The 27,349-nt window shown below is 40.0% G+C and overlaps 2 protein-coding genes across 2 annotated transcripts; both read left to right on the top strand.

Annotated features, from left to right (window-relative positions):
- Positions 1 to 9,296: 9,296 nt before the first annotated feature.
- LOC125314006 (F-box/LRR-repeat protein 25-like) lies at positions 9,297 to 11,056 on the top strand. The gene is made up of 4 exons (XM_048275465.1): positions 9,297 to 10,002; positions 10,133 to 10,212; positions 10,312 to 10,485; positions 10,844 to 11,056. Exons 1-4 carry the CDS (start codon positions 9,297 to 9,299, stop codon positions 11,054 to 11,056), a joined length of 1,173 nt encoding a protein of 390 aa, XP_048131422.1.
- Positions 11,057 to 15,052: 3,996 nt separating this feature from the next.
- Positions 15,053 to 16,166, top strand: LOC125314005 (putative F-box protein At2g39415). The gene is made up of 2 exons (XM_048275464.1): positions 15,053 to 15,497; positions 16,084 to 16,166. The coding sequence occupies exons 1-2, from the start codon at positions 15,053 to 15,055 to the stop codon at positions 16,164 to 16,166; spliced, it is 528 nt and encodes a 175-aa protein (XP_048131421.1).
- The last annotated feature ends 11,183 nt before the right edge of the window (positions 16,167 to 27,349 follow it).

Genomic DNA, 27,349 nt, shown 5'->3' with positions numbered 1-27,349 from the left:
GAAATTACCCAATTTGTTCATTTATAAGTAAGCACTTCATGTCTAACCTCATTTTAAGTCCATTTTTCCTCAATAATCTCTCCTTAAAGTTTTGATTGAGATGAGTAAGTTCAACAGATTTCTTGATTCCAATGATTCTACAACGAAACTTACATTTTCTACTGTGAATTTGGATACCCGGGTGCCCCTTCTAATTTCATCTGTTCATTCACACCACCTTGCCTTTTGTGTTGATCATGAATATTAATAGAACTATTAGTGATATGCCGTGTCTGTAGAATTTAGCGTATAAGCCGTCGCCATGACTCGTATACGGGGTAAAAGTCCGAAAGTTGTGAATTAGGGTAGCTATCGGCTTCCAATTATTTCTAAAGCTTTCGGTGAAAATCTAATCTCCCAAGTGAAATAATGCATAGTGATTTAACGTGAGGATGAAGAATTAAAATAGCGGTAGTAGAGACGTGATATTATAACATAATGTGACCAGCTTTTCCGCCATTCGGGTATTATTGAACCTCATGTTGCCCGAAGTATGTTTGATTCGGATGGTCAAGTATTTCATCCGATGGATGTTTTGTTGGTACGCCTAATCTTTGTTTTTGAAGTAACAATTATGGTTTTGATCTTTACACTTGTGCACTTTGTACAGTGGGATTTTAATTTGCACACCGGAGTTCCACATGTCATTAACATAATTTGGTTGAGATGACAACCGACATGACAATTCGTCCCGGCGTCGCCGCTACCACCCTCTCAATGGCCACCGGAGCCACCTTGGGAGACGTCCTCTTCGAGGTTTCTACAAAACCCTCCGGTCGGGACTTTAAAAGTGGCCACGATCAACGCTACTCAACTGATCTCCTGGCTCCCCGCTATACCATTGACGTGTTCGATTTCCCCGATTGTCCCTTGGAGTTATCCACCACAACCGTCAAAAGTGAAGATGGAGTGACCTGTTTGAACTAAAAAAAGAAAAAAAGTGTAACAACATCTGCCATATTTTACCGCCCTATTCATATATTGATTCAAAGTTCACATTGCAAAATGGTAATGATTTTGACTCCTTCGAGTTCGAAAAAGGAAATTAATTAGCTTTCTTCTCGCAAAGATGTCATAAGCCAATTAACTATTTATAGATTTCTTTATGTTTTACTCTTTGTTTTTTTTAAGCGAGCTAGCAGGCCGACCGGCCAATGAGCAAGGGTTGCGGCCCTCCACCACCTCCGCAACACCCACTATGTCCCACGAGGTCTTGGGAGAGGGCTCACGACGCCCTCATCGGCCACAACAAGTGTATTCCGAGCCCTCACTCAATGCGGCGAGCGTTACCACCCTGGCTCGGGCTGACAAATGCTCTGCAGCACTTGCCTAGAAAAAAGAATGAACAGAAAATCATAAATAAAAAACAGTTAAAATAATAAAAATAAAAAAATATTCAAAGTTTGCTCCGACTATGCCACATAGGATGGATGGCGCTAATTGGGGCTATTGTATCAATGATTCATAACCAAAGTTAATCGAAGGGACTACATTGATTATTAAAATGTTTAATACTAAATTAGCAAATCTTCAAAAAAATTATGACTAAATTGCCCAAATTAAAAACATTTAGGATTGAATTAGCATAAATGATATAAATTTAAGACTTTTTTTTTTATAATTATCCTGCAAAACCTTTGCCGCTTGCCATTGACCAGCCTCAGCAACAATCGAGCACACAACTCACTCTCTATTTCTATCGTTTTGGATGAGTTCTAGACGTCAAATCCAATGTCATGAAACCCAAACCGGTGTTTCCTGCCTTTGGCGACCCAGATTTGGGGTGACCGGCCGGTGATGCCGCTCATTGCATCAGCATTGCTCCAGAGGGCAAACAGGTACAGACACAAGACTCGACAATGACCCGACTGATGACAATGGACGACGGACGGCTGCTCGAGGACATGACGGCGAGGTGCAATACTGTGGCGGGAGAGATTGGGGAAAATAAAGGTCCTGGGTGTTTTTTTTCCAGCAAAATGCTTATAGTCGGATGCATGAGCGAACAGTGGGAAGCACTAATAAACGGGCTACAGCCAGTGAACAAATTCAAATATTTATGAAGCCCTCATTAACAGATGAAGTAGGCCTGTTTCAAGTGAAGTGATACAGTTTAATCATATCATCATTGGCTTTCAGGAGGGCCACCAGACTCCACGATAGGACACCAAGACCTGTGTCGCATAGAAACTTGCAATTAGGGAAGGAAAATGGCACACCTTCAACTCTGCCGCAAGTGATATAACCTAAGCACATCCAACAATGAAGAGGCAACATGTAAGAATTTACTTTGACCTTTTGGAATCATGATTATTCACTACTGAGAAGATATAGTCTGACCCACACCAGCTATTTTTCTCCTTGGTCTTTTGGTAGCTATTTTGGAGACACAATGTACATTTGCAGCACTAGACATCATGCAGAGTAGCAAACCATGTGAACCAGATTCCAGTGTGATAAAATTTAGTATGAACTTCCTCAACTCCAGGAAGAGGGACCATCAACTGTTCATAAGTATGAACCCGAATTGGTTGAATTAAACAATTTGCTCACCTGAAGGCACCAATTACCAATCAAAAGCTCAGTTGCGTTCTACAGCTTCTGAAGCAGTCCCTCAACCAGGCTGCAGTACCCTCTGTGAGACACTTAACCATTTCTGAATAGAACAATTAGTTTGCCTTCTCATAGAGAACTTCAACGCAGCTTCAGTCAAGGGTGAGGCTTCAATTACCAGCTGCCTCATCATACTGAACGAACCCTCTCAAACGCGGCAACAGCAAAAGAGGGCTCGAAATCTCCAGTGGGAAACCCTCATCAAGTGCATACCAAAAGCAGCAATCGACCACAATTTCCCTCAAACATCTCGAACAAAGCTTGACGTTTTGCTTCAAACTGCAGCATTCTTCCTACCAAGATACTTGAGAACAGGGCTACCCTTCAAGATTTCATGCATCACCTTATCCGTGACCCCCGTGCCGCATATGGACAGGGACTTGTGGTTACTCCAAGTGACACTCCTACTTAATGGGAGTGCATATTCTCATCTATAAGAATGAAACTCTCTCGGCATCAAAACGAATCTTGCCTTGTCAACGAATCTCGCATTGTCATCAGTGAGCACACATCGTAATCCCTTTCTCTAGTAGCTTTGCTTTGTGCAGTGGGCGGTGCGCACCCATGCTTAGCATCATCAACACTATGTACAGAGACGCTGAAAATAGGATGAACAAGCTCTAAGATCTAAATATAAGATCTAGATTTAGATTGGGAGAGGTAAGATGAGCACATAGGCGCCTTTAATGAACTTCCAGATCTAGATCTAGATAGGGAAAGGAGAGCTCCAAGATTTAGATTTAGAAGCGGAAATGAGAGCTTTCAAAACTCAGGGAAGTTTTTTAAGTGCTCCCAAGGCAGTAGGAACTCACTGTATTCCTCCTTGATTTTGTCGGACTTCTTGATCCGGAGGATTTGCAGTAGCATGTTGATTTTTAAACAATGAAAGTGGGAAATACACCCAACAAGCGATGAAGAGCATCAACAACGAGCAAAGAAAAAAATTAGATGAATATTGTAAAATATTCCCAGATTAGATCAAAAGAAATAATCTCAACTCAAGTTAAGAAGGTGGAGCCTCCCACAAGTTTTTTCTCATTCAAGGGAGCTTGGAGTGGAAGAAAAAAAAAACCAGAGAGAGGAGGGTGAGGAGAAAAATTGCTACTTTGCCATGGCCGAGCTCCCAAGCAATCCCTGCGACGCTCGAATAACTAGTTTAGACTGTATTCAACATCTTATTTGTTCCGTTCGGATTTCAAGGAGATGAATTTTCTTAATGTGGATAAAATGGATTGACTCGTCCTCCATATTGAAGAACCAGAGGTCTTCATAATATTCTACAAATGGATAAATCTCGGACAAGAAAAAGTGGATAAATTAAATCGAACCGATTAAAATGTAGCATCAATTTCGTTTCCATTTGAATTTTTCTTACAGCCGGTTTTCAGGTTGGTAGGGTTCGATTGAAAATTTTGCTTAAAAAAATCATTGTTCAAATATAATCACAGCAACGAGCAAGGCGATTAAGCAAAATTTCAATATTTACGATTTACGTCTAAATCTTTCTTACCAAATAGCTTTCTAATCCCATTATTCTTTCATAGACCAAATCATTCGAACATTTACTCATTTTGTTTGATACAATTAATTTTTTTCCACAATTTTCTCACAATGAATTTCTTTTCTCTTTCGCTAGTACTACTAAATAACTTATCCTCACTAATAATTAAAATAAATTCACCTAATTGAGTGAGTCCATTGTTATATCATAAACTAGACATCAAGCCACGTAGTGCATGGGTCCGGAAACAGTAGTATACATTAAAAGGGAATATGCTAATCAATTGGAAGATAACAATTTTTTTTTTTTTTGATAGGTGAATAACTTTTCTATTGTGATGCTTCTGTTCTTCGCAATTAGAAGATGAAATCCATCGACTATCTAGAATGCTTATTTCGCTTGATTTGGTAATTGGTCGGACCACGCCCACTCAGCCCCAGCCCACTGGCCCATTCCAGCCTCTAAAGCAAAATGTGGGCCCCGGTCGTCTCCGATTATATGAGTTGGTCAACTGCTTGCGGGTGTCCGACCCTCCAAACAAAAAAAGAAAAAGAAAAAAGAAAAACTGCTTGTGGGTGTGTGTATAAATATATTCTTTTTCTCTTTTTATGGGAGGACTTTAAAACATATTGGCATCGCAAATTAATTAAATGATTAGTCCTAAAGACAAAAGATTAGTTGGCTATAATCTCATCATCTTGATTTTTTTTTTCCCATTTTTTGAGTGGTCCCAAATATTATCTGATTAGATATTCGAGAAATACATTAATCCTCGGGAAAAATTCAAAAAAGGGCCCGAAGTCCTCATGTTTTCTCAAATAAGGGCCCCAAGTGAACACTGTTTTAAAAAAGGGCCCGAAGTCCTCATATTTTCTCAAATAGGGGCCTCAAGTGAATACTATTTCAAATAAGGGCTTGAAATGGCCTTAAAATCTCAAAAAAGGGCCCGATTCAAGGGTATTTTAGTCTTTTTACTTATTTAGTTTTTTTTATTATAATTTTTGTTATCTGTTTCCAAAAAAAAAAAAAAAAGATGGTACCTTTTCTTGGATCCGGGAGCGTGAGAGCTTGCTTTGAACGGAGGCGGAGGAGCAATTGCAGAAGCACTCTGAAATGGCCTCTTTTGCATCAGATTAGCACTCGAGGAGCTCTTCGCGCCTTCAACTGCAAGAGGAGATGAGACGGGGTTGTTGCGATGCGAGAGCAGAGGTTCATATGGGGGCAAGAAGGGCTTGTAAAGCTCGTGGAGCTCCTCCAGAAAGATGCCTTTCCTGGTCTCGAAGGGCACCGAATCCGATCCTTCCACTGCAGAGAAGGGAGCGCAGGAAGCGGGTTCGAGGCGATGCTCCCTCGCCGATAACGCGGCGGCAGCGGCGGCGGTGGCGGAGGAGGAGGAGGAGGTTGTGCAGCCTCTGACCACCGCATGCAGATCCCGGTCGACCTCCATGGCCTCTCTGAAGCTCTTGAGGGCTCGCTCAGCTGTTTCGGAGGCGAGCTCTGCACCAAAGCCGCCCGGGGACTACGCTTCGTCTCCGAAGCTCTTGAGGGCTGCCCCTCCCGCTTGCCCCTCCCGCTTGTGACCGGGCGACCCCCCACCGGCGATGGGCGACGGCCGGCGACCCCCGATCCGGGCGGGGACCGCCGGCCTCACCCAGATCCGGGAGAGGGCCAGAGGCCCTCGCCTCGACCGGCGGGGCCGCCGGGGTCGCCGGGGTCGCCGGCGACCCCGCCGGCCTTCGCCGCGCCCGCCGACCCCCCACCGGCGGCGGGCCGGCGGCCACGAGCGGGAGGGGCAGCCCTCCCGCTTGTGCATATTTTTTTTTTAATCAAGAAAAAGAAAAAAAATAATAAAAAAATTAAAATGTGAAATAACCAAAATACCCTTCAAGCCATACCCTTTTTTGAAACATTATAACCACTTCGGGCCCTCAATTGAAACGTACTATATTACTTCGAGCCCTTATTTGAAACATAATTCACTTTGGGCCCTTATTTGAAAAATCAAGAGAAGTTCATGCCCTTTTTTGAATATTTCCCTTAATCCTCGGCCCTCGAATTGCTTCCCGTTCGATTTTTTTTTTTTTTGAGTTGACTTGCCCGGCTTCGGAAGTTTTCGTTGACTCATTATCTTTCTCGTTTAGAGCACATCGTGGCAGGCATGTTTGATAGCTCTCACGAAATTACATAAGTGGGAACATTCATAAGACGGATAGAGTAACAAGTTAGTACAATAAGGCTGCGTTTGGTCGTCGGGATTTCCGGTCGGGATAGGATTGGATAGGATAGGATAAGAAATCTAGGGATTTGGCCTTATCCTATCTATTGTTTGGTAAACTATGGATTTAAAGTCGGATATTCTCATATCCTATCATATCCTGCATTTGGTAGAAACTGTATATCAATGTAAAGGACATATATGCCCCTACGTGATGCTCATGAAATATTCCGATCTTATTACTATAAAAATAACGTTCTCATACACAAAAAAAAAATGAAAATATATACATTTTATTAGATTTTCAAACCTCTTTGCAAAAAAAAAATAATAAATAAATAAAATGAAAATAGAAACAAATGAGACAAGAAAGCGGTCATCATTTTAAAAGTTAGATTTTATATGACGGATAAGAGAAATCCTATCCGACCTTATCCTCGCCCCCTTCCTTCGGATTTTTTTTATCCAGGTTATATCCCCTCTATATCCGACATTATACTATCCGGGACACCTACCAAACATGGGATAGGATAAAACATAACCTATCTCGAGTTTTATACGGACAACCAAACGTAGCCTAAGGTGCTAAAAGCTGAGAAGAATTGAAATTCGAAGCCGTTATAATGGAAGGAAAATTGATCATTTTTAATTTGAGAAGCTCTTTTGAAGGCTCCATTGGTTGCTCAAGAAAGTTTTTCGTGTCTTTTGGAACACGACGAATTCGATTATCCGTATCGCAATTGGCAATTTTTTTTTTAATCGAAGAGACACTTCCCAAATCTCTCTTAGAAAATCACATTTTTTTGAAGTATCTTTTCTTACCATATATGTGTGTAAAATTTCTTCTTATTTTGTCAATATTGCATTCCATCAATAATAACTCAAATATTTCAGAATAATATGATTTTGCAAAACCTTACAAGTTCCTTTTTTTTTTGCACACAAGCAACATGTGCCGCCTTCCTAGTAACAATAGATGAATAGAAGCAATTTCTTTTATGCACATTAAATTATGCATGTACGCAATAAGAAAAGGTAAGGAACGATAACAAAAGTAAGTTTTTAAAGGCTCTTAGAAAGCTAAACATAGATATTTAATAAACAAAACCCTATGTGGTACCTTGAAAAACACACACACACACACACTCTCTCTCTCATATATCTATTTTGCGGTATAAATTGAGTGTCTTTTCCCATCAAATCTACCGATGCTGATAGATTTGAAATTTCAAGGAAGGCTTACTCTATATATGAACCCTCTCTCTCCTTATGGGCACGCATGGCAATACTTATGCTTCAAAAATCAACTACCGATCAAAAGTTGATTTTTGTAATTCTCCTTCTAAGTATAAGTTAATCTACTTTTGCTCTAGAAGTTAGTTTCTGATTATATAAAATAGTTTGATAACAGACAACAATTTCTACTTTTAGAACAAAAATTTATTTGGTAAAGGTTGAAAATTTCTATGTCTAGAATATTATTAACACAAAATATTCTATGAAAAAATTATTGTCGTCGATCGAAAAATTTCTACTTCATTTTAAATTTTTTGAATTTCTTTAAAAATAATTTTTATTATTAAAAGATATATTATTATTTATTTTTTATTCTGACGGCTAGAGAAGGTCACTCGACAGTGGCGATAGGCTGTCAATAACCGGCGATGGCTACTGACGGTGGTCGTGGTGACGGGCGGCGATGATGGAGACATGATTGGGAGAGAGGCACTAAAAATGAAAGAGGCTAAAATGAGACATATATTGATGTTGAGAAATTTCTACTTCTTAACGACAAGTAACTTTTTTTAGCTTCTAAAATTGGCTTAAAAACAACTTCGGATGTAGAAATTGTCTTCAAAAGTAGAAATGACATTTTACGTAACAAAATTGATTTATGCTTCAAAAATTGCATTACTAAACTGATTTTTGCTTTAGAAGCACTTTCGAAGGAAAAATTCAATCCTAGAAGTGTTATCATGCATGCCCATATTACCCATAATCTATTCAAATGATAATTATACACCATCCTTTGAAATCAAAGAACATGTAAAGTTTACTTTTTAATTGGTTTTTGCTTGATATTAGGAGGCATCCATCCAACATTGCCTTTTTTTTTTAATACTAGGTTTAAGACCATTAAAAATTCCAAATTAATGCCTCATGATACGTTTAATTCAAAATAATTTCGTCTGGCAAAAATTTCTAAACTAGAAACCATAACACATATACCCCAACTACCTTCATCTCACGAAAAATCCCAAATGGGTCCCAAATTTACTCTTCCTTAGATTTGCGTCATGGATTGTTTTTTTCCCCCCAAAATTACTTTAGAGCAAATTTATCACAGGATGTCAACTTCAAAATTTTTTGAAATGAAAACTATTTTGGGGTAGATGATTCATTGAATACCAATTTAGGACCTTTTGGGATAATATTTTGTTCCCCTAATAATACTAACTAGTCTTGACTTATAAGTTTCATTTAAGTAGAAAATTCTTCAATTTCTCTTTGGTGCAAAGCAAATTTAAAGGATCTTTCAACTTCACAATTCTGCCCACGAATTTCAATAATATTCTTGCCTCATATAAGATGTAAAGCAAAACCAGATACTAAATAATTGACAAAAAATATTAATTTAGAGGGTCTTAAATACGCATGTAACTCTTTTTTTTTTTACCAAAAAGAAAACCAATCATTCTAAATATCATACCCTTTCACAAAATTTCTCAAAAGATATAAAATAATTTTTATGCCATTATTTGGATTCATTTATTAAAATAACCCCACAATCTACCAACAAATCTCTCGACAGATGATTTTTGAAATCTGAATTGTGTAGATTTGCGTGACTTGATTTGGCTTCTGTGTCAATCCACCAACACCATCATAAACCCTCCAAGTCCCTCAAAATCCATTCTCGGCGAGGAGATGGCGCCGCTAGACGCCAACCCTGATCTCTCCTCTCCACCACAGGCGGTGGAGGTTGATAACATCAGCCCCTTGCCCGACGTCATAATCCACCATATCTTCTGCTTCTTGCCCTTCAAAGACCTGGTGAAGACCAGCGTGCTGTCCAAGCAATGGCGTTTGGCTTGGACCTCCACCCCGAACATCGATGTCTCGCTCCGCTCATGGCTTGTCATTCCATTGATCAGCAAAGCACTGAGTCTCTGCACTGCCACTAAGATAGAGAAGTTCCATGTGGACTTTTACGTCCGTACTGAATTCGATCTGTGGTTCCACTTTGCTGCGGCACGCCAAGTGGAGGACGCTTCGTTGGTCTTTGGAGGCTCCAATCGTGTCGTACCACAATTCATGTGCGATTGCACGTCGCTGGTGAGCTTGCGAATATCGAAGGCTACTTTTCCACCGGATTTTACCATCCACTGGCCTTCACTTAAGAAATTGTGCCTTCACGACTTTATTTTCGATTACTTTCCCTCGGAGAAGGATGTGATTATGAAAATCATGAGGGGGTGCCCTGTTCTTGAATCTTTTACATTGCGTTCCTCCTGGCTCGAAGCTCGCGACATCTGGATTGATTCAAGATCTCTAAGAGAGTTGGTGATTGAAGCGGATATTTCTTCGTCGCTCATTCTTTCAGCTCCGAATCTGCTTTCATTGTGTTTGTCAGGTGGATTTGTCTCCAGCCTAATTGGAGTATCTTCATTAGCAGATCTTCATTAGCAGAGGCAGAGTCGAACTTTAACGAGCCAACTCGTCATTGGTACGTTTCTCACGACTTTAAGTCCCATCTTTTAAAGCTGCGACATGCCACGAAAATCACATTCGGAAGCTGGTGTCTTCAGGTACAGAGTTGATTTTGTTTGGTCTTTCTTCCTGGGTATGTTATTGACGTATATTGCTGCTATATCAGACATACATGAACCTCAATGGTCATTTCTTATTCTGCTACTTGGTTCCAAATTCAACTTGTTTTCAGGTTCTATCAAGAACGGGGATAAAGGGACGGCCGTACCTGTCATCGAGATGGCGAAATATTGTGGTGTATACTACAGTTTGTAAAAGTGAGCTTAAGGGGATTGCGTTCTTGCTGCGGAGTTCTCCACTACTAGAAAGGCTAGCCATATGCAATCCAAAATCCAATAATGCCAGGGTATTAATCCGTTTTTGTTCTGGACATAGTGACATATATGCTTCGGTAGTCAGCCTCGCATCTTTTATCTTGAAGCTGATGTTGTGTGGCATTTATGATTTACACACAGTTTGCATTTTATTGCATAAGCGACATAAGCGAATTGGTATGTGAAAAAAAGCTGGGATGGTTTGGAGCTACATGGAAAAAAGTTGATTGCTTTGCAACAAAGATGCGATCATTGATTCATTTGGTCCGTGAGAACTTATAGCGTGCTCTACCAGATTAGACAAGTTTGTTTGTTTTACAATCTTTTTCGGTAATAATGTCACTGCTACGTTATTGCTTCTCCTAATTTGCTGTGGATGTGTGTTTTCAGTTCAGGAAAAAAGATTTTCCAAAGCTCTGCAACTTTGTTGAAAAGCAATTTGGGTGCTCACGGAAGGATTTCCCTTGTGTGGCAAATCAGCTCAAAAGGGTTGAAATTGTCGGGTTCGAATTCAACAATGAGAAATCAAAACTTTTGCGTGCCTTATCTAAGTTTCTTCTCGAGGAGACAGTTGAATTGGAGAAGATAGACAATCCGTGCTGATTAAAGAGGTGATTCAGCTTCAAGAAGGCTGTCTGAGAGCTTCTAGAAATGCTGAAATTATAGTCAATTATCATTTCAATAGTCTATCTTTTGAGTTATACAAGCATAAGCAAAATCATAGGTACTCATTACCCCCTAGATTACACCCTAGATTTGCATGATATGTATGGAACAAAAATTGCTCTCTCTCTCTGGTTGTGCAACTATTCAAGTCTGTGATTTCGTTTGGATCGAGCTTCTCTGACTTGGATGAACAATTCTTCATCTTAACATGTTTACGAGTTCTTTGTGAAATCCTTCGATTTCCATCACAATTTGAGTTATGTCTATTTCAATTATGCAGACGGCTTAACCTAACCAGACGGCAAGACCAGTGTTTTGTTCGTAAGGTTGAGAAAATGATTTACTTGCACTCCCTCCCCTCGAAACCTATTTTGATCAAGGAGGTGCGGGTACATATAAGCCGAGTTTATTTATTTACTTCTTTAGCATACCCAATTTGTAATTGGCCTAAACACTTCCATTTATGCTATATGACAACCGACCTTGCTGTGAAAAAATATCCTTTGACGCTAACCTATTGCGTATGATTAAGGTCGGAGCCGAGAGAATGCTTGCTGTTGTGATCGCCACGAGGCATCTCACTTTTCGTCTGTGATTGCCACATGGCAATACACATGACATAGTTTTGCCATGTGGCTCGAATTTGACGGATAAGCTTCAGCTTATTAATTTATCATCTCTTAACTTTTGTCTTTAATTTAAATTTCTTAACAGTGGCTAAGCAAAAGTATATTGATTTTTTTGTTGAGTTTAAAATCAGAAAAAAAAATTGATGAATTAGAGGAAGTGTGGTTTTATTTGTTTCGCGAAAAATGAGCGATTTGATAAATTTTCTAAAAATAATGGCTTATATTATTTGAAATAAATAGCTAATAGAGATTATTCTAAGAAAATATTTCCTAACTTATTCAATTTTCGCGAAAACAAACAAAGCCTCAATAAAATAAGTTTTTAATTCAACAAATTCTCTTTTATCAAGAAAAAAAAAAGATAGAATAAAACAAAAATAAAGACATTTTTTCTCTCCTAAATTAATTTGCATCTTGTTTCGTCGAAATTTCTCCCTCAACGAAATATCTTTCAACGAAAAGGGCTCTTCGATTTTTAAGTGAAAAGGGTCCTATGGCCTCTCCGGAAAGGAGTGATCCAAATCAATCAGGAAATCAACGAGCTTAACATTAACTGAAATTTACCAAACTTAGACCAAATCGGAGTTTCACTCAACCGCATGACTTAAAAATTATAACTAATATAAAAGAACCTACAATAGCAAACCTCGATGGAGTTCGACTTGACGAAGAAGCATAAAGACGCAATCGAACCAAACTACAATTATGAACCTCGACGGAGTTTGACTCCACGATGAAGCCTGGTAATGCAGTTGCACTTTACCGGAGTTTGACTCGACAATTAAGTACAAGGATGAAGATACGAGCCGGAATTTAATTTGATGATAAGAATCTGAAAGTTACAGTTAAGTTACGCTAATCAATTGGAAAGATAACATTTTTTTTGACAATACGTGAATAACATTTCTATTATGATACTTCTGTTCTCCCCAATTAGAACCCGAAATCTATCAATAATACTGGACTGCTTATTTCGTTTGATATTGCAATCGTATGGGCAATTAAGGGTCAAAAGCTCTCGAAGAAAGTCAGAGATACGTGATAAAGGGGAACAAAACTACAACTCTTTACTTTTTTTTTTTGGTCTGGACGACTCTTTACTTGAAAAGTTTGCAATTGACAAACAGTAATTTGATAACTCTACTTTATCTTTCACGTATTTCAATTTTAAAAGTTGAAAATGTTTTCTTTTTATCTTATAAAAAATTTTACAAAAAAATCAGATTATTTTAAAATATATGTTCTTTCCATATATGTGTCTACAATTTCTTCATATTTTGTCAACATTTAATTCTGTCAATAATAATTAAAATATTTCACAATAACATGATTATGCAAAATCTTGCACGTTTCTATTTTTTTGCACACCCGCAACATGGTTGTACCCTTGCTTTTAACAATTGATAAATAGAATAAATTATTTGGTGCGCATCTTCATCTAAAATTATTCATATATGCAATACGAAAATGTAAATTTGCAAAAAATTGAAATTTGTTTAGATATTTACTTAGTTATGTTATGGTGAAGGAAACAGAAAAGGTAAGGAACGATAAAAAAAAAGTAAGATTTGAAAGGCTTTTAGAAAGAAAAACATAAATATAAAATATGAAAAAGCACTTTTAGAGTAAAAATTCATTTTCAGAAGTGTTACCATGCGCACCCATATTACCCATAATTACTTCGATTCAAATGACAATGATTCACCATCCTTTGCAATCGTAGAACATGTAAAGTTCCCTTTTTGATTGGTTTTTGCTTGATATTAGGAGACATCCGTCCAACATTGCCTATTTAATTTTTTTAATAATAGGTTTAAGACCATTAAAAATTCCAAATTGATGCCTTAGATACATTTATTGCAAAATAATTTTCGTTTTGCAAAAATTTCTAAACTAGAAACCACAACACAAATACCCCAACTAACTTTCGTCTCATGGAAAATCTCAAATGGGCGCCCTTAAATTTGTGTCATGGATTGTTTTTTTTTTTTCAAAGTTACTTTGAAGCAAATTTATCACAGGATATCAATTTTAGAATTTTGTGAAACGAAAATTATTTTGGGGTGGATGATTCATTGAATACCAATTTAGGACCTTTTGGGATAATATTTTGTTCCCCTAATAATACTAACGAGTCTTGACTTTTAAGTTTCATTTAAAAGAAAATTCTTCAATTTCTCTTTAAGCAAATTAGCCTAAATTTAAAGGATCTTTCAAATTCACAACTCGACCCAAGAATTTCAATAACATTCTTGCCTTCTATAAGATGAAAAGCAAAACAAAAAAAATAAATAATTGACAAAAAATAATTTAAAGACAATCTTAAATATGTGTATAACTCTTTTTTTTTTCCTTCTTTTCCACACAAGTCAACCCCATCATTCTTCGACCAAAAAGAAAAAAACCAATCATTCTAAGGGTGCGCATGAAAACACTTCAGAAATTGCATTTCTCCATCAGAAGCCTATTTGGCGGAGAAATGTGTTTGATAAAAACCTGATCGAAGTAGAAATCTGTTTGGTAAAAAAATGTACTTATGGTAGGATTTTTCACTTGTGGTAAGATTTTTCACTTCTGATAGGATTTTTGGTCAATTTTGAGGAGTAAAAAATTTTTATTTCTCGGCTTGAGAATCACTTCTTGGACCATACCACCGTTGTTGTGACCGCTCGCCGCGGACCATAGCAGCCGCCGCCGACCACCGCCGATCACAACCAGCGCCGACCACTTTTTCTGTGACCGCCGGCCGCCGACCACGGTTGCCGTCGCCGACCACCGCCGACCATCGCCTACCACAGCGACCACCGCCGCCGCCCACCACCACCGCCACGGCCGCCAACCACCGCTGATCACCGCCACCGTCAACCATTGCCGTCGAAGATTTTGTGAATAATGTTTCAAAAGTAGAAATTTTCAATCGTTATCAAACGAATTTTTCTGATCAAAAGTCAATCCGAAGCTGAAGTAGAAAAATCAACTTCTACTTTTGAGGAGAAGTAGAGAAATCAACTAAGTTAATTTCTCATGGAGAAGTGTTTTCATGCGCACCCTAAATATCAAACCCTTTCCGTAAAATTTCTCAAAAGATATAAAATAATTTTTATGCCATTATTTGGATTCATTTATTAAAATAACCCTATAACGATGCTACTAACCAAGCTGCAAAACTAAAAATCTCCTGACAGAAGATTCGAAATCTGAATTGCGTAGATTTGCGTGATTTGATTTGGTTTCTGTTTCAATCCACCAACACCTTCTCCACAAACCCTCCAAAGTCCCTCAAAATCCAATCACGGCGGGGGAGATGGCGCCGCCAGACGCCAACCTTGATCTCTCCGCCTCGCCACCAGAGGCGGTGGAGGTGGATAACAACAGCCCCTTGCCCGACGTCATAATCCACCATATCTTCTGCTTCTTGCCCTTCAAAGACCTGGTGAAGACAAGCGTGTTGTCCAAGCAATGGCGTTTGGCTTGGACCTCCACTCCATACATCAACCTCTCTTTCCCCTCTCTCCCCTCAAGGCGTGTCGCTCTTTTGATCAGCAGTGCACTGAGTCTCTGCACAGCTACTAAGGTAGAGAAGTTCCATCTTGATGCTGGTTCGTACATCCCCACCGAACTCGATGGGTGGTTTTGCTTTGCGGTGGCGCGCCAAGTGGAAGACGCTTCGGTGGTCTTTAGACGCTCATGCATGGTACCTCGAATCCTGTATGATTGCGCGTCCCTGGTGAGCTTGCGACTGTCGAATGGTTTTTTTCCATGGGATTTTAGCATCCACTGGCCTTCACTTAAGAAACTGTGCAGTGACGGGATTTTAGCATCCACTGTTCTTTGGGATAACTTTGGGATTATGAAAATCATGAGGGGGTGCCCTATTCTTGAATCTCTTACGTTGCGTTCCTCCCCGCTCGAGAGTTGCCGCCTCCGGATTGACTCAAGATATCTAATAGAGTGGTGATTGAAGCCGATCATATTTTCTCACTCAATATTTTGGCTCCGAATCTGCTTTTATTGCGTTCGTCGGGTGGATTTGTCTTCTGCCCTTGCCTACTGAGAGTACCTTCATTAGCAGAGGCAGAGTTGACCTTTCACAAGCCAACTGCTCTTCGTTGGAAATTTTCTGACGACTTTAAATCACATCTTTTAAAGCTGCAACATGTCACGAAAGTCACATTCGGAAGCTGGTGTCTTCAGGTACGAGTTGATTTTGTTTGGTCTTTCTTCCTGGATATGTTATTGACGTATGTTGCTGTTATATCAGACATATATGAACCTCAACAACTAAAAGATCATATCATGTTCTGCTACCTGGTTCACAATTCAACTTGTTTTCAGGTTCTATCAACAACGGGGGTAAAGGGATGGCCGTACCTGTCATGGAGATGGCAAAATATTGTAGTGTATACTACAGTTTGTAAATGCGAGCTTCAGGGGATTGCGTTCTTGCTGCAGAGTTCTCCACTACTGGAAAAGCTAGCCATATGCAATCCAAAATCCAATAATGTCACGGTATTAATCCATTTTGTTGTGGACATAGTGACATGTATGCTTCGGTAGTCAGCCTCGCATCATCTACTTTCAGGCTTTTAACTTGAAGCTGATGTTGTACAATGAATCTCTTGTTGCCATTTATGGTTTACACACAGTTTGCATCTACTTACGTAAGCGAATTGGTATGTGAAAAAGGGCTGGGATGGTGCGAATTGGTATGTGAAAAAAAGCTGGGATGGTTTGGAGCTACGTGGAAAAAAGTTTGACTGTTTTGCGACAAAGATGTGATCATTGATTAGCGAGAACTTCTAGGGTGTGCCCTATCAGAATAGACAAGCCTGTTTGTTTTACAGTTCTTTTTTGTGCGCAATGTCACTGCTACGTTGTTGCTTCTCCTAATTCTTCTAATTAGCTCTTAAAAAGCTACTGTGGATGTGTGTTTTCAATTTAGGAAAAAAGATTTTCCAAAGCTCTGCAACTTTGTTGAAAAGCAATTTTGGCGCTCACGGAAGGATTTCCCTTGTGTGGCAAATCAACTCAAGAGGGTTGAAATTGTCGGGTTTGAATTCGACAATGAGAAATCAAAACTTTTGCGTGCCTTGGCTAAGTTTCTTCTCGAGGGGGCAGTTGAATTGGAGAAGATGACAATCCATGCTGAGTAAAGACGTCACGGACTCTCATGATCCTTGGGGTACTCACGATGTGATTCAGCTGCAAGGAGGCTGTCAAAGAGCATCTAGAATTGCCGAAATTATAGTCAATTATCGTTTTCTTCTTTACGGCGGTGAGGACCGAAGAAGTTGAACCTCATTTGAAGGTCATCTGCGGGCACTAAGTTCAGTCACTGACGGTCGTTGAAGCTTACATAGTTGAGCTTCATTTCACTCCATTAACCAGTTTACATTGTTTTCATTTTTCACTATGTTCTTAGGAGAAAAAGGTCAAGATGTAATCTTCTCCGTTAGGTCTAAATTGGCTTTGGTTTCATCTTTCGGTTTGCTCTCCACATTTAGAAGTTCCAAAACCACTGATTTCGCGTTCGGCCGGCTCCTCTTCTTCCATTGTCGCTCTCCACCAAATTCTGAAGTAATGCTTGGAACCCAGCATTATCCACGTAATCCTCCAAATTGGCTAGTTAGCATTCTGATTCAGGCACTTCGAGTCTTAGTACAACGAATTTATCATCCATTCCTAGCAGAATCTCTACATAATCGAGAATTCAGTTACGCCTGTGCTAAGCTCGCGTTGCAAAGTCTCGGCCGGAGCCTGAGCACGTCACACTGCCTCTGTCTTGCATCGTCCTCGTCATATTCATCTCCGTTCCTGTTATCCGATTGCTTATGGTCATCGTTCATTTCATTTTCTTCCTCGTCGTCATCGTCTAAATCCTTGTGCGCTTGACATGCTGCTTGCACGATCAATTGGCGATTCCGGCGACTGATGCCTAAGCTAATTGAGTGGTTTAAGCAACTTGCGGAGTTGGTTTCCATAACTGACGATGGGAGGACAAGAACTTTGTCGACCGTTGTAAGAGGTCGAGGCGCTGGAGTTTCAATATTAAAATTACTCAATTAGGTGATTTTTTTTTATATTGTAGAGTAACTCATTTATTAAACTTAAGTAACGAAGATGTTAATTTCCTAATTAATTCATGCGATTTTTATTATACTTGATAATTAATAATTTAGTGCAAGAAATGCTAATAGTTAATCATTTTTATGATCACACTCATAATTAAATTTTTTCAATAGATTTGACAATAAAAGGTCGTAATAATTCTCGACTAACTTATAATCACAGGAAATTATAATATAGTTCTAATAATTACAGATTTTGATTATAATTAGACGCGAGTAAATTGAAAGTTACACATCAAATTTATAATTCAAAGAAACGATTTCATGATACTAGGATTAATTATTATATAAATAAAATTGATTTAAAAGATTCTCAAGTTTGACGATGTCAAAATTAGGAACTTTTAATCCTAAGCGTTTGAGGAGCGCTCCTTTATTAATGAAAAAAATAAGAAATTATTGAGCGAGTTAGGATATCATTTAAGTCCATTATTTAATATTTTTTCTCTAAGCATAAATAAATGTAATCCTCCATCTCTTTTTCATAAAATCTTCTAATTTGATTTTGCAATCAGATAATTTGTTTAGTCATACTTGCATAACGAGATCAAAAGAAAAAAAAATTCTGATAAAAAAATTTGAAGGATGTTTAAAAGGGAATAGGAAATCGGATCGAATTGAGAAAAAAGATAGTTTCTAAATCGAATCTATAACTAATTGATCGAGTCAATTGATTTTTGAAGAAATTAGAAAAGATGTCCTTGGAAAAATCGGGGGCACGGCCGCGGAAACCCTAGGATTTCAAATCCATGGCGGCGCCCTCCGTCCACAGCGTTATCCGCCGCAAACCCTCCGGCAACCGGCGGGATCGCACCGAAGGGAACCGACCTCCTCCTCCTTTGAGCCGTAGGGATCTAATTGGTCGTGGTCTTTTTATATAGGGTTAATACCATGGAAAATCCCAAACCGGTACACTTGTGACAAATTTACCCCAAATTATTTTTTTGACCACAAAAAACTCCAAACCGATACACCTGTGACAAATTTACCCTAAATTGGTACACATGTGACAAATTTACCCTCCGTTAATTTTCATTAAATTTAACTATCAAATTGTTGATTTAGTGACATGTGATAGTTGACGGGTATACCAATATGGGGTTTTAACCCTCTATTTAGACAATGCCAATATTGAACCGGGGCCCGAAACCGGCCCGGAATCGGCCCGTTGATCGGGCCCACGGTTCCAACCCGGTTTAAAAAAAAAGGAGAGAAGGCCCGCGAAAAAGAGTTATTGGGCCTAGGAACCGGCGGTTCCGAACCGGAACCGGAACCGGCTCTTCAAGGGCCGGTTCCGGTTCCACCTTTTTCGAGAACCGGAACCGGCGGTTTCGTTGAACCGGCCATCTCTGCCTTTATTTGTTACAGGTTTATCAATTTGAGATGTTTCATGATATTAAATCAATTTAACGGGGGTGAATTTGTCACATGTATACCAGTTTAGGGTATTTCGTGGTCAAAATAATTAGTTTAGGGTAAATTTGTCACAAATATACCAGTTTAGGGTTTTTGGTGGTAAAAAAAATATTTTGGGGTAAATTTGTCACATATGTACCAGTTTGGGGTTTTTCATGGTCAAAAAAATAGTTTGGGGTAAATTTGTCACAGGTGTACCGGTTTAGGGTTTTTCATGGTATTAACCCTTTTATATACTACCGGAGTTCTTGTATTGCTTCAGCCGTTTGGTGCGCCTGGACGTCGGCATGTGCTGTTTCTCATCGGGTGCGACTATTAGGTGGCCTTGTCTTAAGGTCTTGTCGATAGAAGGTGCCGAGTTGAGCGATGACTTCCTCGAGCGAATCTTCAGGGGATGTCCTGTTTTAGAGTCCCTTGAGTTGTCCAGATGCCGGGGGCGTGAACAGCATTATAATTGATTCATTATGTTTGAAAGAGTGGCGCTCGTTGGCCTCGGCTTTGGTTCTTACGTGGAGAAACTTCGCGCCCCGTATTTGCTTTCCTTGCGCGTAATAGGAGGGAATCGTGCTGGGCTCAGACTTGACGACGTGTCTTCTTTGGTGGAAGCCGAGTTAGATTTTTCCGTTGAAAGTTGGGATCCCAATTCCAAGGGCCGCGACTTGTTGAGGCATCTTCTTGAGAAGCTGCGTGGAGTTCCTACCATCACCACCGGCGGTTGGTGTTTGCAGGTACAACCTTTATAAGACAAACTCATGTTGAATGGGGTCTGTGATTGGCAGCATTGTAGATTTCATCAAGGGGATTCGTTTTGATCTCATATCTAATTAATCATTGGCTGATAGGATGATTCATAAGTTTGTTGTTACGAACTAGTGAACCTTGGAGCTTTCTCCCCTCCATTTACATTTCAAGTAAATGGATCTGGGATCTCACTGAATTAGGGACAATGAGAGCCACTGGGTACTGCTGACTGTTTTGGATGCTGCTCCACGCCACATTGTCAAAATCTTTATTTTCACAAAAAAAAAATCACAAAGAGATTATCTGAAAGTGTTACTTTTTTTTTTCAATTCATTTCACCATTTTATAGAGGAAATACAATTGTTTGGATATATGACGAAGGGTCATGGACCTAGTCATCTTAGGTTGACAGAACTGGGTCATGCTCTCTTGTCACCTTAGGCCGCCATTCCATAGTAAATGCTACTTGGCTATTCGCTGAATATTTTACAATGGCAGTAGAACGATTCACTTGGAGACTTCAGTAGATAAAAAGGTTCGCTGCCTCAGGTGACCAACTACTTGAATTTTCAGACCTTTCAAAGATCACAAGTTCTACCTAGGAAGCATATGTAAACAGTCTCGATTCTTAAATACATTCCCCTGTTCATTTTTACCCGTGGTGTCCTCATTGGTCTTTTCCCAGCTGCGAGACGGGGTCAGAGGATATCGAATCTGGATGGACTGTAAATTTTTGTTATTCCTTATTCATGTTGAACGGGAAAAAGAAATGTCAATTAACATTTTCTATTTTGCTTGCTTAATTTCCTTAGGTTCTGTCCCTCTTGGAGATGGATGGAGTGCCGTCTCCATTGTCAAAATGTCAGAATCTGATACTACATGCACCAGTTAATCAATGGGACCTTCCCGGGATAGCATACATGCTACGAAGTTCACAGTGCCTGGAAAAATTAGTCATATACCTGACTTGCTTCCCGATGGTATGTTCCTTTGCTATGGTATTTTCGATTCGCTTCTTGTGCTGACTTCTCTTTCGCATTGATGTTTAAACAATGAGTTAAAACTTTAGAAGCACATAAAGAAGATCAATCTCTAACTCTTATTTGTTCCAGCAATTGAAAATTGCCCAACCCTGTGAGTCTAGCAGCCTGTGTGCAGGGCAACATTAAGCTGTTTGGTTCATGTCTTAAAGTAACTGCAGTGTTGGACTGGAGGTCCTTTTGCTGCCATGTAGCGTTCGAATCTTGAACTAAGAGTTTAGCGATGAGCACCTAGAAAGAGAACATGTTTATATGTGTAGACGAGTTTGAGAGCTTAAATTAAAGTAAGACTAACTAGCATCTGCAGAGGACTAATGGAAATCGTTTGTTTGAAATTTTAGTGAGCCAATGAAGTTTTTCCCCCCTCCTGTGGTTCAGCTTCTCATGTGAAGTTTGTTTCTTGAATGGGGTATCTATGTGCAGTTTCAGCTTCGTCGAGAATCTGAAGAACGTTTCAACTTCGACGAAGAAGATTTTTTGTGCTCACGGAAGGGGAACTTTGAATGTTTGGTGAAACATCTCAAAAGAGTTGAGATCGTCGGCTTTGAAGCCTATATTCGTGAGTCAAAACATCTGCTCGCCCTAGTTAAGTTCCTTCTTGGGGATGCACTTGTGCTGGAGAAGTTGATTATCAAGGCTAAATTGCCGCCCACACCAGATGGACAAAAACGCCTTCAAGCGATCCAAAATGTGCTCAGCTATCAAAGAGCTTCGAAAAATGCTGAAATTGTCTTGGATTATTATTTCGAATAGGCGTCCTAAAAAAGGTACATGAAAATCCGGGTATCGAGTTGATCTCATGGCAAGGCATGTTGCCCCAGGCACTACACTGCTTATTCTTATTCGAACTATGACAGTTTTTAGGTTTCTTAACATGTAACCTAATTTAAACTTTCTTTCGAGCTTAGTTCATATGTATTTATGAACCTCTTAAGGAAAGAGGTTAATGGTAGTGCTTTGGATTATCGACAAATGAAAGGGGTGTTTTGGTTGCAACATTGCTCAGCTTTCTCTCTGTCCGAAATTTATGAATAAGCGAATAACATTTTCAGGTACGTTCGATTTCAAGGACACAAACTCGGAGTACTTCTTTGCTGCTCAGAAGAAGATAAAACTCGAATTTTAGCATCGACTTTTTTAATGGTTTAATTTGGTTCAAGTTGATTTTTTCTCCGCAAAGCGGTTTGCAATTGGAACGAAACATTATTTCGTGGTTCGGTTTGGTTCAACTTTTGGCAAAAAGAAATAAACCGTGAAATCATTAGTCTTCTTTATATCTCTGTTACGTGGCATTTATTTTCGTTAATAATCACGGGATACTAAAGAATGAAAAGAGTTATGAGTTCACGGTGGCGGCGATGCCGTTGTAATGAGTCGTGACTCGTGAGCTCGCCGAGGCGCATGGGGGACCATGGAGTTGGTCAAGTTCTCGGAGACGTGCTCTGGTTCTGGTGCAAGTTGGAGCTTAATGTCCGCATCGACCGACTCGCATGTTGGTGGATTTTGGAGGGGCAGGGCGAGAAGTTGGGCGAAAGATGATGGCAATAACTTGATTTTGATTTTTGAGTCGTTTGCACGACAAACTTAAATTTAGAAGCGCCTATATGAATTTTTCAGATTATTGTCTGCTTTTAAAGGACGGTGAGAATAAGGAAGAAATCACCAAAATGACATGACAAACTTGATTATTTTCCAGATTATTTGAGACCGATGCACTAAGGGTGGGTTTGGTTCAACATTTCAAATAGGCTTTGAGGGAATGCAAATGAATTTTGCTTAAGGGGCTTTGGGAGAATGCAAATAGCATTTGGTAAAAGCTCCTTTGGAAAATAACTTTGGGCCTACTTAGTGTTTGGCAAAATCAATTCGCAAAGTAGCTTTCTACCACATTTATTTAAATAAAAAAATCAAAAATCCAAACTTAAGACTACGGCCGCCGAGGGTTGCGTTCACCCCGGGGAGGGCCACCAAGGGTTGCACGACCACCGGCGGCCATCGCTTGGGCTTGTAGGCGAGGGTCGTGCGATCTCGACGACCCTCGCCTAGGCTTGTGCGGCCCAGGCAATGGCTGCAAGGGGTCGTTCGACCTCAGGGCGGCTCTCGTCTAGGTCGCGCGACCCCGGTGACGAGGAAGTCAAGCGACTCACAACGAGCCTTGCCCGAGCTCGCACGGCCCAGGCAACGACCACCGAGGGTCGCCCTATCCCTAGAGGCCTCGACCGGCGGTCGCAGATCTAGTTGGTCGGCAACCACAACTAGGGTTTTGAAATTTTATTTAAAAATAAAATAACAAAAAAATGATGGGAAAAATTGGAATTTGAAAAAATAAGTAAGGGTAGATATGGAAGAAAAAAAATCATAACTTAGCATTTGGCCAAATGTTAACCAAGATTAAGCTTTCAGCATTTTCAAGGCTAACTTTCATCCCAAAATCTCTTGAAAATGGTTGCCAAATGCCTAGCATTTTTCCCAAGGAGCTTTGAAAATGCACTGAGGGTAGGTTTGGTTCAACATTTCCAATGGGCTTTGGGAGAATGCAAATACATTTGCTTAAGGGGCTTTGGGAAAATGCTAATGACATTGGTAAAAATTCCTTTGAAAAACAACTTTGGGCCTACATAGTGTTTGGCAAAACAAATTTGCAAAGTAGCTTTCTACCACTTTTATTTAAATAAAAAAATAAAAATAAAAAAATTCGAAAATCCAAACTTAGGGCTACAGCCACCGAGGGTCGAACGAACCCCGGCTAGCACGTCTAAGGGTTACGTGACCACCGGCGGCCATCACTTGGGCTCATAGCTGAGGGTCGTGCGGCCCCGGCGACCCTCACCTAGGCTCGTGCGGCCCAGGCGATGGCCGCAAGGGGTCGTCCGACATTGGAATTTGAACTATATGAATTTATCGACTAGCCAAACTACTTAAAAACTTGATCACATCGGCTGTCATCAAAGTAGGTGGTCCAATTTCCAGCATAAACTTCAACTGACATTCACCATCCAAATGAAAGGATGTCTCCCAAAGGAAAATATTTTGCGGCCCTTAGCAGTTGAGTTTATTTTGGTAGGCTATATGCTTAGTGTGCTACCTATGACGAATAAACCAATGGGACTGTGAACTGAATTATTACAAGCAACACTTTCTTCGTCGCCAACACATAGCTTCAGATAAGGCTCGAATCCCTCCCGAAAATGAAACACCTCGTCCAATCTGGTATCACCGGTATCCTCATCCACCAGCTAACTTGCTTGCTAAATTTTGCAATTAGCAAGGTTACAGTTAGATGCCATTAAATGACCTCGAGCTTGAAAGAAACATTTAAGAGAGAGAGAGAGAGAGAGAGAGAGAGAGAGAAATACCAGAGCCATTGACTACTGTGGCCAATTGAGACCTAATCCCCTGGAAGTTGTGCTGTTGTCTATTCTACTCCCAGAGGATGCTTGTGCCTTCGGGAATGACAAAACGCAAATAGAATTAAGCATATGAAGTTGTTCAACATATTAACACTCTTCTCAAAAGACAAAATGTAATGAGCTTTAGTGAATAGTCTCGTAGAAAGATTATAAACACACAGATACGCACCGTTTTGGCTGTGATAATGTAATCAGAATAAGCTTAATTGCTACATTTGTATTCGGAGTATCCAAATTGATCTCGATAATTCTTCACAGGGAGGACAAACGAGGAGTGGCTTTCTTAGACTTCACATATGGACGCTTCAACAAATTTTTCTGTACCTAATAGGACGTAACCGATGGCAGCCCTCTCCTCTGAACTGGAGAGGACCTTCTAGATTTTCCTCACACTCCTCCATCGGGTAAAAACAATCAGCCAGATAGGCACCTCGTTGCGCTGTAATCGTGTTCATGGGGCAGATACAAGGGAAAACATAAGTAAATAACCCAAGTGCATCATCCAAAAAAAGCTTTTGATCATGACTTGAGCTGTACCTATGCTGTTGCCGGAAGATTTTTCATTTGAGAATCCACACGGGAAAGAGTCGTGGTAAATTCTGCAAAATCTAATTCGATTGATTCCTTCTCAACATCCCCCTTCCAGTCCTTCAAGCATATCAACAGTGTCTCCCAATTTCACATATGTCAGCAATGACCTCATGAGCTTCTTTTGCGCTCGGCGTCCCCGAATTGTCCTTACCTACGTTACTAAATATAGCCGTGATATCTTCCCGAGAACAAACAACCAAACAAATTGGCACACCATCCTAGATGGAGTCAGTCTACATTTCTTAGTGTACAAAGAAATATGCCATGACTAGTAGTTAGTTGATTAGCATATTCTGTGAAGGCCCTCTCTTGTGAGTGAACGTATTCGGGTTCTCTAAACTCCAATAAAATCTTCAATTTCTAACCCCGCAACAATACCAGGACATAACCTTTTTCAATAATTTCCTAGAGAAACCTTCTAGCAATTCAACCGAGAAAGCCAAAAGAGATGAGTGCAAGTTGTTCGGCACTCAAATTGAATAAATTTTTACGGAGCACACTCGAAGCGGATGCTGAATAGCAAGTGTTGAAATCCGAACACAAACCGACAGAAAATGTGGTGGTTATCTTTTCATAATGAAATTTGAGGCACCGTAGACTGGCTTTAGCCACCGTGTACTTGTCACAAGACAACTTGGACACACGTCAAAACATTTTTGCATTAGTGAAAGGCCGCCTGGAAAATGGATGTTTACACTCCGGAGAATCGTTAACTCTATCGTTCGAACAATGCTTTTTCGATGGAGACAAAAATTGTGACATGTCAACCTTAGCATATAAGTTCCAAGCAGATTGATAAGTAAAAAGCTCTAAGAATGAAAGGAAAGAAGCCACAAGGACACGAGAGAGATGTATTAGTAAAGAGCTATACGGGAACTTTACCAAGACTTTTCGCTAATCGCTTGAGGCATAATCACCACATAAAGGCTCTTACATTTCTCAACATGAAGCCATTCATCGGTCGCTAGAGCGCCCGTTATCCCGTTTCACTAAGATGTCAATCCAAAACAATTGATTCACACAAGAATACAAGTTTATGCTTAGCTTAAATGTAATAGACTAGAAGTGAAGAAATACTCAAATGAAATTTGTGACGCCTCGATTCTCGAGCTCGCAACATACCTATCAAAACACCGTTAGGTCACAAAAGATATTATCCGAGACACACTATCGACCTATACACTTTCGGCACATGCGGAAACGTGAACTCTCCCAAACGTTCAAACATACAGGGATAGCAACATAGGAAATAAGCACAATAGTCAATCGGGTAAAAGACGTTTCAGTTCTATAATAAGAATAGATGATCCTTAATCTTACAGAGTTACCGACTAATATATACAACCTCATGCTTCGAGGCGGCTCTCTAAGACCTCAAAAAGATACACGGTCGGGTAAGGTTAAACTCTCATCTACTCCAAAATCTCACATCACCCTCGCCCTAGCATCAACATGGCTCCAAAAAGGAAATAGCTCTACACCTAGGCTCTAGAGCCCTAACCAAAAGTGGACTATGCCTCCATGTCGGACTCATGATCCACTATTTCTCCATTGGGTGTATCAAGGTCCATCAAGCCCCAAGCGGGGACATAAACGGCCGGATTAGACGGCCCTTCAAACCCATGGAGCCGGCCGAATAGACCATCCCCGTCACGTAAATACCATGCATTGTCGTGACATGATGCTCCCAAACATGCTTTATGTCTACAACCGGGTAAGACGTTATATTAAACGACCGGTCTAACGGAACCCCGAATCTAATAGCCCTCTCCATCACTTGGGACCTAAAAGGTTAAATAATGGGGTGAAAATAATCTCGGTGAGTCAACACCTAAGCCCGACTAAGACGTTGGTTCGCTTAAAGCATTCTACCAAACAATCACATCATCACGAAACAGATATCTCAACCACATGCGAACTTTCCCGCCAGGAAGCCACACATAATGCAATGCGGACATGACACGATAATTAATTCAACCAATTCATTGGCAAAGCATCACATTACTTGCATATACAGGACATCACATGTAGTTCATTTATTATCATAAACAATCATTAAGTCCAGCACATTAGTCGGTTGGTACTCTCCTAGTAGGACCAAGCATCATGCATTACTTCCGGCGACGGCTTCGCTAGTCCATGTGACTTTGTTCGACCAACTAGAAGACAATGATTGTTGATACGGCACGAGCTAACGAGAATCGTTATAAAGGCTTCAGTCCTCACAAGCTGCGATCGACAAACGAACAGCCCGAAAGATAATGACTCACGCACA

The sequence above is a fragment of the Rhodamnia argentea genome, chromosome 3, assembly GCF_020921035.1.
Source record: "Rhodamnia argentea isolate NSW1041297 chromosome 3, ASM2092103v1, whole genome shotgun sequence".
Classification (NCBI taxonomy): Eukaryota; Viridiplantae; Streptophyta; class Magnoliopsida; order Myrtales; family Myrtaceae; genus Rhodamnia; species Rhodamnia argentea.
Note: the sequence above shows the minus strand (reverse complement) of the source record. Positions and strands in the feature narration are given on the sequence as shown.

What these genes read in the sequence shown, in the direction of transcription:
- LOC125314006 (XM_048275465.1), top strand. Translation starts at nt 9,297, where the DNA reads ATGGCGCCGCTAGACGCCAACCCTGATCTCTCCTCTCCACCACAGGCG. An exon ending in GCTTTCATTGTGTTTGTCAG is followed by an intron (nt 10,003 to 10,132) that starts GTGGATTTGTCT and finishes CATCTTTTAAAG; the next exon opens with CTGCGACATGCCACGAAAAT. An exon ending in TGTTTGGTCTTTCTTCCTGG is followed by an intron (nt 10,213 to 10,311) that starts GTATGTTATTGA and finishes ACTTGTTTTCAG; the next exon opens with GTTCTATCAAGAACGGGGAT.
- LOC125314005 (XM_048275464.1), top strand. Translation starts at nt 15,053, where the DNA reads ATGGCGCCGCCAGACGCCAACCTTGATCTCTCCGCCTCGCCACCAGAG. An exon ending in GAGCTTGCGACTGTCGAATG is followed by an intron (nt 15,498 to 16,083) that starts GTTTTTTTCCAT and finishes ACTTGTTTTCAG; the next exon opens with GTTCTATCAACAACGGGGGT.